We start from the raw sequence: 14119 nt of genomic DNA on the forward strand, positions 1-14119 counted from the left end.
AGTAAAACAAAATTGATTCAGATTTCACAATCCAATATTCATATAAAATTGGTTCAGATTTCACAATCCAACATTTGTATAGTGTAATTGTGTTCATGTTAACCTATATAACTTATAGTTGTGTTTTTATTCATTGTTACAACTTGTCTAATCCATCTACTTAGTATTTTCAAACTAACTCGATTATATACTTTGGTATTGTTAAAAAATATTTTATAAATAAAATATTAAATAAAATAATAAACAAATATAAAATTCAAATTTTAATGTATTTTAACATTATAAATATACTATAATTAAAATTAAATAATTAAAATATAATAAAATTAAAAGTTGAAAGTTAAAACAATTAAAACATATATAAAATAATATATTTATAAATTTAAACTTTTAAATAGGTTAAACAAGCTATAATTTAGGTGACACCAAACTTTTCATATGTTAAAATATGTTAAAATCATGCTAAGAGTTATATATCGTAACATGAATTCATATACAATCTAATTTACCCTTAACCTAATTATTTTTATTTTTAATTTTTCATAATAATCCTTATCAATGTTTTCAAAATCATACCAAACATTAAATTAAAAAAATTACTAATTCACTATTAACTTAGATTGGTAGTTGGACCGTCGATGAAGTCACGTGATAAATATATAATTACTATTATCTCAAACCGACCGTAGTCAATGAAATCAAGTCATAAATACGTAATTTATAATTTATTAAAATTAAAAATAATTTCATAAATAAAACGAACTTTCTATGGCCGTTAAGGTTACGTTCATTATCCGAACTCTGAACACAAAGCCTCCTAGGCTCTGATCTTTCCCTGCCTCATCCATGGAAACCTTAGCCTCTACCTTCCCTATTTTCACCGCAAATCCAAATTTTCATACCACCAAACCCTCAAAACCCTCTAAGGTTTCTGTTTCAATCAAGCCTCCACCGCCGGACTTCGACTTCAGAGCCCAAATTCTCGAAGACTCTCGAGCCACAATCGCTCAAACCCATCCTCAACTGCTTGACTTGGCCGATAATGGCAGTTTAGTTGTGATCGAAAAGAGGCTCTTCGGCCCCGTGCCTGCCTGGAGGACCGAGTTCGTGGAGCCGGAAGAGATTTGGTTGCTCGGAACCACGCATATTTCGAGCTTCTCGGCTGCGGATGTGGAGCGCGTCGTGGAGGTGGTGAATCCTGATAATGTGGTGGTGGAGCTCTGTAGAAGCAGGCAAGTGCTGTCTTTGGTTAATGGGTTTTGATTGAAGTTGAAAATAGTCAATGGGTTCTGTTTGAATTTGAATCTAGTCAATGGATTTTGGTCCAATTTGATTGCAGTTGATGACTGATGGACTTATATGGATTCATGGTAGGATTAGGGTACGCTAGTGAGTATGTTGAGGCTTTGTTTGGTTGGTAATTTTCAAGGACTTCTATGGTTTGGCTCGAAAATTATAGAAGTAAGTGCTGCTAAAGTAAGATGATGCTGCCACAAGCCCTCCGCATGTTTGAAGAAAGTTCCAAGAGAGATTCTATTTTAGATTTCTTGGGATTATTAATGGGGGGCATGACAGGTGCAACGTGCCTTGAAATTTTATGGAAATGGAGGATGGTTTGAGGAAGAGTTTTGCCATATGGAATGAAATGGGTATTTTGCACATAAGCTATAGAACCATGGCAATGGGCATATCTAAAATGATGATTAACTTATGTGGTGGTCTTCTGTAAGTTTCTGTTCCTACTATAGGTCCCTACTCATCATGGGATATTGAAAACCTGAAAATTATATAATGCCATATGTAACTGCCAGAAGAAAGAAGGGAATGATGTAGACTTAATTCAGAGAGAGGGAAGGAAGGGAAGGGATGGGGGGAATGATTAAGATCCTTAAAATAGAATTATCTCGACCTGAATGGGAACAATGTATGCTATAATTGGAGAGAGGAAAAGAGAGGGGGCTAGGGGGTTTTGATTATTGGGATGATGAAAATGAATGGTTAACGTTCCTGTGATATAGAATTGAAGATGATAATTAAAATAGGAAAAATTATCATTCCTGCTGAATGCTAATGCATCTATCAAACTTGATGTCATTTATGGAAGAATGCAGGCAGGTGTAGAACTTATTTGTGAAATCTTGCATAACACTAAATAAGATGCAGAATCAGAAGTCTTATAATCATGAATGGTTATACAGGAGAGAAGCCATAAATGAGATTTTGGAAATCTCATGAAGTTGACTATTACACCTATATTTTTCCTTCAATTCTCTTACCATATCAAGATTCATATCTTCGTCTAACTTAGTGGTGCTGCCTTCCAGATATTACAGGCTGTCTATGTCACTAGTTTAAAGAAATGGTAGAAACCTGAAGCTGGAAGCACCAGCTATTTTTATTTATAAGAGTTGAAGGATAGCAGCAGAATGATCATACTTATGCATGTTAACCTAGAACCAGAACCTAGTGAAATTCAATTTTATACAACATTACGGTCTATCACATATGTTGGTTTAAGTTTTTCAATGTTCAAGAGCCGTAACTCTACAGGAGAGATTAAAACTTAATCAGTTTTAATAAGTATGTCTGCTTGTTTGATTTGACTGGATATCTGTCATACTTGTTTGTCTTCAATCCATGGCTTAACTTCAATTGTTGCAGAGTTTATTTTCAGAGCTGGTATAATGTATACTTCCAATCATGGAGAGCTTAACCAACAATTAAGGTCGAGTATGTTCTCTTTGAGTGGGACTGGATTTTTTGGTGCCATTGGTCGTAGCATAAACTTGGGTAAGCACTAGGTTTCTGTACATGTTATTGTGTACCTTTGAAGCAAAATTGCTTATTCTTCCTTCACATAGCAGGGGGTCAAACTGCTCTTGCATTACGTCTTCTTTTGGCAGTTTTTTCTTCAAAAATCTCTTCAGATGTCAACCGCCCTTTTGGAGATGAGGTAATTAACTTCAACATAATCCTTGGATGCACTTAATGGAAATGTGCTTCTTTATAGTTTCTCGTTTATGAAACTCTTTCCCTAATATGCAGTTCCGTGCTGCTCGAAAAGCATCTGAAAAAGTTGGTGCTCAAATAGTTTTGGGGGATCGACCAATTGAAATTACTGTATGTTCATCTTAACTTATGCAACAAGTCATATTATGATATTTGGTTCTTATCACTTGATATGAGCAAGCTTTCTAACTGGGCAATTTTACCATATGAGGGATGTCAATGGGGTCATGGCTTTCCCATCCCTGCCCCTATAGCGAAACTATTTATCCCATCCTTGTCCCAAATCTAGGTGGGATGAGATTTCAATTACCATCCCCGATTTGGGGTGAGCTAGGCCAAACTTGGGTAACCTATTATTACCAATATATTCCTTCTTCAAGAAAAAATAAAAGAAAATCAAACAACCTATCTGATTCAAAACCAGTTTCAACAAATCTATTCCCCCACAACCCACCACACTCCTCCCAAAAACAGGAAAAAAAGAAAAAGAAAAAGTGAAGAGTAAAAAAGGTAATTTTTTTTTTCAATCCAAACAATCACCATGGTTTTTATTATGAAAAAAGAAAAAAAAAAAAAAGAAGAAAAAAGCAAGAAGGAAGAATGGCAAGGAGACATTGAAGTGGAACGCACCTGCAACCAACGATTTAAAAGTTGGTACTTGTCAGATGTTGACTAGCATGGATAGGATATTGAAAGGTAAGGAAGATTTGTTATATAATTGACTCATTTTCAGGGAAAAATGGTATGAAAATTGCATATTATTGATATGGGGAAGAGATGTGTTTATACATGATGTTATCATGGAAAGGTGCCGATTTTTCAGCAAAATATCTCTGATTTTGCTGTGGAAAATTGGTTAACAAATGTGGGACCTGAGATCTAATGTTTCCTTGTTAAATAAAAAAGCATCTAAAGGTTGAGAAACTTTACCAATCTCTACCTACAAGTTCTAATGGCCATTTTTGGAGTAAAAATACATCCAATAGCTAAAAAAAATAACAGCTACCTAAAGCTTTATGTTTTATTAGCTAATTTGGCCCAAATATATATAGGTCATTTCATTTAATTTGATTCCCATCTTAGCCGTCTTGTTCAATCAGATCCAGATCTCTCATTTGACTCTCATCTTTGTGTCATTTAGCTTCCATTATTTTCATTTTCCTCTTCCACACTATTCTTTTTTCTTTTCCAAGTTTTTACGTAAATTTCCATCAGTATTAATATTTCTGTAATATCGAACTAGCAATATTTTTGTCAATATTGATATTTCATCATTGCCTACATTAGACGAAAAAACCAAAAGAGAAAAAAGAAAAAGGAGAAATGGAGAAATGAGGGATGAGAGATGAGTGGGATGAGGCGTTGGGTAAGCAGATAAAATAAGAGAGAAATGAGAGAGACGAGATGGCTCAAATGTGGGTTAGAGTTTTTTTTTGTGTTACATATATACAGTTGTAATGTTATAATTATAAGAGATTAAAAGGAAAAGTATAAAAGGCACCTATTTAGGATAGGTTGGGGCAAGGTGAGGAAATTAAATACCCATTTCTGACTGAACCCAAGTTGGGTTATAAAATTTTTTCCCATACCTGGCCCTACCCCATTTATATTTTGGCCAAACTCAACCTATTAGGTGTGGGTGACCTAAAAAAATGAAATCCGTTGCCATCCCTATGTTAGGCCTTTCTCATTGGTGTTTATTAGATGCTGAGTGATGATTTGTATCGAAAGTGTTATATAAAGTAGGATTAGATTAATCATGCTTACCTAATCTGCTCTTGCAGCTTGAGAGGGCTTGGAATTCTTTGGAATGGAATGAGAAACTAAGCCTAGTGATCTCTGTTATTCGTGGAATAACATCATCTGAACTGTCAACAAACGAGATGAAGGTTTTTCTTTTACTGATACTATTTTTTTTTTTATCTTGATAGTTGATACATTAAAAGCTTTGCTCGACATTAATTTTCATGAAATGCTGCTGCTATTAGTTCATAGTATTTATGTGATGTTGTAATTTATTAAAATATGTTTAACAAACTTCTGTACTTTGACATCTTTATGTATCCCAAAGCAGCCAACATGACATGTAATCTTCTCATTCTGCATATGGTTGTGTTTATTTCAGGTCCTGTGTCTATTAAAAAGTTTCAAAAGAATGTTTATCAGGTGGACAACATAATGAATCACAGCTAATACTGTAATCTTTGTTGTTCAATTTACACCAAAAGAAAAGCAAAAAAAAAAAAATACAAACTGAAAAATGACATACCGATGAAGGAGATTCTATGTAATAATGGACCCTAATTATGTAAAATTCTTATTCCATAAATGAAAAAAATTGTTTCCTTAACAGGGAACACTATTCTGTCTAAAAAATCCCACTGGCAAGACATATAGTGCACAAATACACTTGAATTTGTGTAATACTTTATAGGGTAGGTCATTGTGTCTATTAAAGAAGCAAATAGAGAGTTTAGTTTCATTTTCCTTTCTCAAAGTTGTGTTAGTTAATATGGCAGAAATTTTGATATCTCTCATCCAATTATGGGGATTGCTTTGTCATGCAAAAACTACATGTTTCATATCTATTATGTGTTTATTCACAGATTATTGCTTCATTTATATTTCTACAATTGCAATCAACTCTAGAAGCATGTTCTGTGCATAATGTTACTTTTACAGCCAATGCCTTTGATAGATATCATGGTTCAAACTTTTTTTTTATTTTTCATAAGTAATATCATGGTTCAAACTTGCACTATCAGTTGTTGACTTTGGAAGTCCTGAGAAAGATTGGTTGCAGCATCTGAGATTAGTGTTGGGCTATAGGCAATGTATGCTAGTTAAAAAGCTCAAACAATCTAAGAAGGATGGAAATTTTAGAAAAATAAATAACTAGATGGACCCAACAAATTAATAAAAATCATATACCCCATTTAACGTTACTTAAATACTGATAAAAGTACATGTACAGATTGGTTCATAATAGTAGTAAGAATTCAAAACTCTTCTATTTCAAGTTCTTTTTATTTTCTTTTAAATAATCAAGACTATCAATCAGAGTTCCAAAATCAATCATAATCAGTCCTATGATGATATAAAGTAGAATGGTAATTTTCATGGTAAGGATATGGTTGAAAGAGTTGTCCAAAGCTTGATGTGTCTGTGACTCAGTCAAATTGGAGTGGCATGACTAGCAATTTGTTTTGCTGACTTGTACATGATTCGATTGAACCGACTGATTCAATATTATTGAAACTGAAATTTTTTTACCATTTCTCAACCTTTTTATGGTGAGGATCATTCTGAATATGACTCAACTGTGTTGTATCCGATTTGACTGATTCTTTGAACCTTGATGTGTATATTATGTACTGTAGAGGAGCGTAGTGAATGGTTATTAAGTTGTAAGCTGCAGTCCAACTAAAAGAGTTGGACCTTGAAATGAGATAGTAATTGAATGCTAATTGGTTGTTTGACATGATAATTTGAATTTAGGGAGTATAATAGCACCATAGCATGCATGGACAGTGAATTCTGAGCGCTTGGCACGTAGAATCAAAGTTTAACTATGAAATTGTCGTTTTTCGTGCTATTTGATTCCTTTCTCTTTTCAACAATTATATAATCCATTCATTGCACATATTTTCTTATTATGTTATTTCCTCTATTTTCCATATTCTCTTGCAGGAATTGAGTACAGACGACAGCACCTTTCAGCTCTATGATCAGTTAAGTGTGGCATATCCATCACTTCTGCAGCCTCTTATACATGAGCGTGACACGGTAACAGTCTCTTCCTACCGGAAAAACACCTTCCTTATTGATACCTTTTCAGTTATATGTATATATTTATAAAAAAGATGTGTTCTTATGAAGCTATGGTCTCCAATCACTCAACTAATTGATGTGCTATTGTTATTTTCAGTATCTTGCATGGTCTTTGAAGCGGAGCAAAGCGGTGAATGGCGGTAAGAGAGTTGTGGGGGTCATCGGAAAGGGCCATATGAACGGAGTCATTTACGCTCTAGTATCAGATCAAGGGAACTTGCGGTTTCGGGACCTTGTGGGAAAGAGGTCATCTGGTGATGGTGCTAATGGCTGGGTTGATTCCCTTCTCAAGAACTTGGTTAGGGATACTGTAATTGGTATCCTGTTGTGGGCATTATTTGAACAGATAAAAACCGTGTTATAAGGTATAAGATTCCTGATTTGGATGAAAAATTGAAGGACTCTCCATTGTTGATGTTGGTTTATTCTTTTAACAATCCCTTTTTTCTTATACCTAAATTTGAAGAAATGAAATAGAAAAACACATTGAATCCAGAGTTTTAACTGTTTATAGTCAGCATGTTTGTTAGTCCATGGTGAAGATGGAACCCTGAGAGAAGCCCTCTTAATTTCAATGTTTGTAATCCTTTTCCTTCTAATTGTCTTCTATCTTTTCTTCTTCCAACATGAGTGTTCTTAGAAAAGAAAAATGAGGCCATTGATGAATGAATAGGTAGGACACCTTTGATTGAACTACTCATTTTAGGGGTGGATTTTGAACCAAATGCATGCTTCTTGTTTCTTTTCCCCCAATTTTAACAACTTTCTCAATTAGTATCGTTAAACCGAATCTTAACTCAACATTTAAGTTACTAATAGTGTATACTCCCCTTACATTTTTCTACTAATTGTGTTATATATTCCTCCACATTATTATAAAAAAAAAAAAAAAAAGTGGAGGGGGAGGGAAGAAAAGAAATAATGACTCCAAATTGAGCTTGTTTAAACCCAAAATGTAGGTTGGGTCAATATGAGTTTGGGCCGAGCCTAAACTTGGCCCAACATGGCCCAAAGGAGCCCAACTTTATGTGCAGCCAAAATAAAAAAACTTTGTTTTTGAATTTTTAAAATTTTTTTATTTGGGGATAATCATTAAAAAAGTGAAAGTCAGAAACAGCCAAAAGAGCGGTTGGTGGGGTCACATGGGCCCAAAAAACTGATGTCCTAATGGGGCCCACACATTTCTTCAACATAAATCCGTGGAGATTTTGTGAGACAAAAATTTATGAGTCAGGAGAGCCAGATGTTGGGTCAAGCAACAAGGCCCAAAATGAGATGCCAAGATTCGTGGCGTGAGCTATAAATCCAAAATGGGCCTTGTCTTTTTCAGAGGTCAACTAGTGAGACCAATTTCAACCCAAAAGCGGAGGGTTTACTTTGATCATAAATGTACAAAATCCATTTGGATTTTCGTTTTAGTGGTTTCGGTCCTGTTGGAGAAAACCGTTGGCCCAAAAGGGAAATGGCCCAAATCCTCCTCATTAATGGCAGTTGTCTTTCTATATCTAAGGATAAACCCACATTCATTTCCTTCCCTTTTCACTAAATGTGGAAAAAGCCCACCATTCCCCCATCCGGTTTCACTTGGATTTTCTACTCTTTCCACTCACTAAACTCTGCTGCATTAACTCCATAATGAACTTGTTGGAAATGGATTTTTTTTTAAAAATTAATTTGCATGGATTTTCTCAAGGCAATGTATTTATTGGATTTTGTTTTTGTGGAAACCCATTAATTGTATTTTTTTTATAAAAAAAAATGATTTTTTGAAATGAAAATGTTCCGGCATTTATTGATTAGTAAAAAATAAAAATAAAAACTAATAGTAAAATATTTAGAATTTATGATTTGGAATGAAATTCATGTCATTGCTTAGTATAACACATAATGCAATATAGTAAATTTGTTAAATGTGTTTTTGCTAAGAAATCAAAATTTTATTTTTATTTTAAAATTAATACAATATTTACATTCTAAAATTGAAAATGCACGATGCCAATAGTATACAGTTTTATCTATTTAGATGCAAATATAGTAGTGGAATTAATGATTGTTTTCAAATGAAGAATTGCAATTAAAAGCCTCACAATTTTCAATTTTGTTATTTCAATAAAAATAATTGTATCATTCGATTGATAACAAGTTCAAATGAGTTGCCAAAACAATTACTCAATTTACAAAATAAAAGCAATTAAGATTTATTTAATTTTTAAATATTTAAATAATTAACAAGTTGGAAAAACTTTATTTTAGTTGACAAATATAATGACTCTTAAATTAAAAACAAAAGACATAGAAATGACATTAAATTAGATGAGAAAGAGGATCTCAAAAAATCTAGTCTGAAAAGAACTCAATGGATAGCCTCCTATTTTTCCTTGTATAATTGCTTTAAATAGAGAATTTTTTTTTTTTGAAGATTTTTCTGATTAATTGGTTTGAAATTCCTGTGGGCAAATAAAAACCCGGTATCTACTGATAGATTTGTAACCTATTTTTGGGGTGTAGAAAAAATTCAGTAAATGTCAATCTCTCCCTCTCCATTGTCTTTCTATAAAGCAGGGTTTTTGCATCATTTTACACTTGACACTTATAATTCAACCTCCACCTCATTGTGATTCCATTTGCAGTGAAAACTATTTTTTGTACATGGACAATGAGATAAATAGCCCAAACCAGCAGTCTCACAAGACCATAACCTCTGCTGCTGGCGTAAATGTTATGGTTGTAGATGATGATGTTATATGTCTCTCAATAGTTGCAGGAATTCTTAGAACACGGAGATATCAAGGTATCAAAGGGAGATTTTATGCTTGTTTCTGTTTGGATCATCTTCTACAATGTCTCTTTTAGTTAGTGATTCAACAAGGCTTTGCATGCATGGTTGTTTTTCCTCAAACTCATTTTTAAAGATCTCCTCTCTTTTTCACCCCTTTTAGTGCAAGATGAAGAAATGGTAACTCATCCTAAAACTATCGATTTAAAAAATTCTCTCTCTCTCTCTCTCTCTCTCTTTCTAGTCATTTTTTCCGATCCCAGGTTTATTTTATCATATATTTTCATTGTTTTTCCATGTATCCTCTCAAGCTTATCAGTATGTGTAAAATTATGTGATTTTACACATTTTTTTCAACTATGATACTAAGAGAATCACTAGTTCAGCTATCAAATGCTCCATGAAGTGTTTCATACATATTAGCATTTTGATAATCCTTTTTTTTTTTTTTTTCATTTTGTTGAATTTTATGTTTTTACAATTTTTGTTAAGATCATATGTAAGGATATATAATGGGGGGGCATGCATCTACAAGAAATTGAATATCTTCCTCATCTTTGTCAAGGAATGGTTTGTATGATCATTCGCATTATGATTATCTAATACCTATATTTTTTTTCTTCACTTGATCTTATATAGAACTTTTCAATTATTTAGTTATGGAAATTCTACTAGTGTAAGGCTTTTATTCTCTAATTAGAAGTTTTTAGTTCCTTTGTTCATCATTTTTTTTTTAACTAATTCAAAGTAAATTTCATTGTCCATTTCAGTTGTGACTGTTAAAAACCCCCTAGACGCTTTGGCTACACTTCGATCGGGGAGTGATTTCTTCCACCTTGTAGTAACGGATGTGCACATGCCTGAGTTGGATGGATTTGAATTTCAAAAGAAAGTCCAGGAAGAATTCCAGCTCCCTGTAGTCAGTGAGTATTGCTTTGAGCTAGAAATCTCTTTCCTTTATTATTCATAATTACCTTATTTGTTCACATTTCAGGAGAAGGTTTCCTTAAAGAATCAGACAAAGTTTTCTCATATTTTTTGTCCAACATAAAGAGAAATACATGTATGACTGACATAGTTTCTTCCTTTTCTATATATATATATATATATATACTTTTAATCTCATTGCTATCAACTCACTATTTCATAGAAAGAAAAAAAAAAAAGTTTATATTTTCAAAGATTAATTTTAGAGGAAAAGGGTGATGAAAAAGGACAGTTTCCCTCATTTGTGAAATTCATCTATTTCTTTCTCTACCATTTGCTTAATTATATGTCTTTCACTGATGCAGTGATGTCTGCTGATGACAAAGAAAGTTCCATGTTGAAGGGTTTAGAGGCTGGAGCTGCATTTTACATTGTGAAGCCTGTGAACTATGATGACCTTAAGAACATATGGCAATATGCTGTTGGTCCAAGGAAAGATAATTCTGTTGACATGCAGGATGTTGGACCTGCTCCAGAGGAGGAATCGCCAGTTGAGAAAACACCTGATGATCCTGTCGATATAGAGTCTGTATCATCAGTAAATGAAGTGAACCAGAGTAAGAGAGATCCCAAGAAAAAGGCCTCCAAAAGGGTTATTGAAGACAGTGGAAAAGAGAACAGTGATGCTGTTTCACCCAAAAGGACAAAGGTCGTATGGACAAGTGCGCTTCATACCCGATTCTTGGAAGCTGTAAGAAAAATAGGCCTTGAAAGTAAGATATCTCTTACTGATTTATGCATTTTTTTTCACCCTAGCAAGGATTGGAATAGTACTTACTTAAGATATGTCTAATGGTTATATTTTCTCTTATATATACCATGCAGGGGCTGTTCCCAAGAGGATTCTTGAGCTCATGAACATGCCAGGATTAACTAGGGAAAATGTGGCTAGCCATCTTCAGGTTTGCTTCTGGCATACTATATATGGATAATTGTGATTTACATGTCATAATTTATGTAAAACTCCATGAAAACTTTGCATTTTATGTGTTAGGGTTTGATGAACACAAGAGCCAGCTTTCCCTGTATTATAGAATAATATTCTAGGCATGCAAAACCACCAAATCGTCGAAGAAACAATAAAACAGCTTTTATAAATGCAGATAACCGAAAAAAGTTCAAGAATTTTAAGCTAGGGACTTTCTATCCTCTGTAGAATGAATATTTGTTAAAACACCTTATCAGTTAATTTTATCCATTTCCATTTATAAATCTGCCGTCTTCTAAAATTTTTTATCGCTGCCTATGCACTTTGTCGTCTTCAAATTTATATCTTGTTTGTGTGCATTTGTCGTCTTTTAACGCCATTAATATGCATTTTATTATTATAAATTACTTAGTTATCGAGCTAAGAATTTCGTCGTTAATTAACATGATCATGTTAACAGTACTTGCATTGTATCTAGAGATTTTTGTGATGATTATTCATATCTTCTTCTTTATATGCCTCTTCATTCATGATAATGATGTTATATGAAGTTGGCTAACAAAATGTGAAGTTTTGAATATATGGCTTCCAAAAAGAGAAAAATATTGAAATAGAATTTTCAATGTTTTGATATAGAAACAAGAAAGCATTCTACACTTTCTAGGTTGGAATTTTATTGCTTGAAGAACCCTGTTTGTGTATGTACAAAGGTTTTCTTGTTCAATCCTTGAGATGCCTTCCAACCAGTTCTCCTTAAAAGATCAATGTGTTGCTTTTGCAGAAGTACAGAATCTTTCTGCGACGCGTAGCTGAAGCAAGCAACTCTACTGGGAGTAGCACAGGAAAGCGCATCGCGGAAAGAACTCTAAGATCGAGCTTTGCCACCGGACACCCATCACTGTTGATTAGTGCTCTCCAGCAAGGGTTCCCACAGCTTCTGAACCAGCAACTAGTAGGATCATTGCTGCAACCAGGATTCCCAGGAAATATCCAGATTAATGATCCCACCCTTAGAGGAGCAATTTTCCCTAATCAGCAAGCTTCAAGCAGTAACCCTAGACCTCAACTTGGACATGGACAGGGACATTCAATGAACAATCAAGCTTATTTGCAGCAACAACCTTTTGGCAACACTAATGCTCTCCCCGAAGCCAATGGTGGAGTTATGAATGGTGCAAATCCAATGCAAATGAACCAACAGCAAACTCAAGCAAGATCAGAACTTGTTCCAAATGCCATGTCTAACAACAACTTCACCGTCTTTGAGGGTTCTGGAAACATTCATGGGGTACAAAACATGGAATCTTTCAACAATTCACATCTGCCCCCAAATTTTGACTGCAACAACAATATTGCTGGCTCAGGCCCAATGGGATTGTCAAATGGTTTTAATGGCAACTATGGCTCAATCGCTGGGAACATTAACGGAAATCTTGCATTGTCGGAGAGTGTGAATTCTGGTTATTATGCTCAAGGAGCATATTCTTCTGTAGGGTTAAGGAGCACGAACCAACCTCCAACAAGGTTCTCTAATATAACCCAACAGAACAATAATCCAATGCTGCTGCCTTCACTGTCACTGCTGCAACAGAATGATCTTGGGAATGGAGGAGGAGACAATAGCTATTTGCTTGATCATCTGATGAATACTACTGCTCCCATGGAGAGCGTTTCTCCCCTTCAATTTGCCGAAAGTGAACTCGATGAACTTTTCCAAGGTCATCTCAACAATCTACATAATAATGAGGTACTGAGACTAGTTGCTTTTTTGGTTGCATAAGACATGTTTGCTTTATTTCCAATTTGATTCTCTTTCACACATAAAATAATGCTTGATTTGTTAGTTATAAATATCGGTTGGTTTCCTGCTTTTATGCCATTGGTCTTGATATGTGAAGCAACAAGTTGGGGAAGAAGTTCAGAGCCATGACTATTCTATCAACCTGAATCCTGTGGAAAATAACCCTCCTGAGAACCAACCGTCCTCCAACCAGGCATGTCAAATGCTTACTTCACCGACTCTATTTATAAATTACTTCGCATTTCATATCTCTACTATTTTGTTTTTCTCGTAGCTTGTAGGTTGTCTAGATTTTATCAAACCTAAGTAACTAAATTAAATTGAAAATAAATTATCAATGCCGTAGTGATAATTAAAAAATGTAGGTTCCATTCTTAAGTTTCTCAATTTGTTCCTGTGTCAATATTTTAAACCTCATTTAGATATATTTTTCTCCATTGTTGTGGGCTTTCTTATATTTTATTTGTCAATTCTTATGAATTGCCCCAAACAACTATACAATTCCAAATTGTTCCAAAAATTCTCCTATTTGTGGCTATGCAGATAGAATCTGGTGTAGAGATAATGGGCTATGTCGGCAATGGTATTGATCAGTTGGATGACTATTTTCTGAGCTTTGAACCACAAAACCCCAATCAGGCAAGTCAAGTGTTTTCTTAAATCTTTATTCCCTTTATCGGTAGATGATGTTCCACTGTTTCATTTGCCACATTTCCCCCCCCTTAAATCTTAAGGATACTGAATGTACATTCCCAAGCCCTTTAGCTCATACAAAAATTGAATTGGC

The 14119-nt window shown here is 34.2% G+C and overlaps 2 protein-coding genes across 3 annotated transcripts; both read left to right on the forward strand.

Annotated features, from left to right (window-relative positions):
* Window positions 1-776: 776 nt before the first annotated feature.
* LOC100250288 (uncharacterized) lies at window positions 777-7335 on the forward strand. Of its 2 annotated transcripts, none has more exons than XM_010664225.3 (7): window positions 777-1232; window positions 2675-2790; window positions 2865-2953; window positions 3046-3120; window positions 4794-4898; window positions 6700-6795; window positions 6938-7335. In XM_010664225.3, exons 1-7 carry the CDS (start codon window positions 847-849, stop codon window positions 7202-7204), a joined length of 1134 nt encoding a protein of 377 aa, XP_010662527.1. In that variant the 5' UTR covers window positions 777-846; the 3' UTR covers window positions 7205-7335. The 2 variants fall into 2 exon arrangements, with proteins under 2 accessions (XP_010662527.1, XP_010662528.1); XM_010664226.3 differs by having other exon boundaries at window positions 778-1232; window positions 2662-2790.
* A 2096-nt stretch (window positions 7336-9431) lies between these two features.
* Window positions 9432-13685, forward strand: LOC104882154 (two-component response regulator ARR1). Its single transcript, XM_010664224.3, has 6 exons — window positions 9432-9631; window positions 10387-10539; window positions 10909-11316; window positions 11429-11505; window positions 12313-13278; window positions 13430-13685. The coding sequence occupies exons 1-6, from the start codon at window positions 9490-9492 to the stop codon at window positions 13604-13606; spliced, it is 1923 nt and encodes a 640-aa protein (XP_010662526.2). The 5' UTR covers window positions 9432-9489; the 3' UTR covers window positions 13607-13685.
* The last annotated feature ends 434 nt before the right edge of the window (window positions 13686-14119 follow it).

The sequence above is a fragment of the Vitis vinifera genome, chromosome 16 (assembly GCF_030704535.1).
Source record: "Vitis vinifera cultivar Pinot Noir 40024 chromosome 16, ASM3070453v1".
NCBI lineage: Eukaryota > Viridiplantae > Streptophyta > Magnoliopsida > Vitales > Vitaceae > Vitis > Vitis vinifera.

Bases quoted from the DNA above. Each gene is read 5' to 3' on its own strand.
- LOC100250288 (XM_010664225.3), top strand. From the start codon at position 847: ATGGAAACCTTAGCCTCTACCTTCCCTATTTTCACCGCAAATCCAAAT. The intron at 1,233-2,674 runs GCAAGTGCTGTC...GTTTATTTTCAG, and splicing joins GTGGAGCTCTGTAGAAGCAG to AGCTGGTATAATGTATACTT. The intron at 2,954-3,045 runs GTAATTAACTTC...CCTAATATGCAG, and splicing joins ACCGCCCTTTTGGAGATGAG to TTCCGTGCTGCTCGAAAAGC.
- LOC104882154 (XM_010664224.3), top strand. From the start codon at position 9,490: ATGGACAATGAGATAAATAGCCCAAACCAGCAGTCTCACAAGACCATA. The intron at 11,317-11,428 runs GTAAGATATCTC...TATACCATGCAG, and splicing joins AAGAAAAATAGGCCTTGAAA to GGGCTGTTCCCAAGAGGATT. The intron at 13,279-13,429 runs GTACTGAGACTA...TGATATGTGAAG, and splicing joins ACAATCTACATAATAATGAG to CAACAAGTTGGGGAAGAAGT.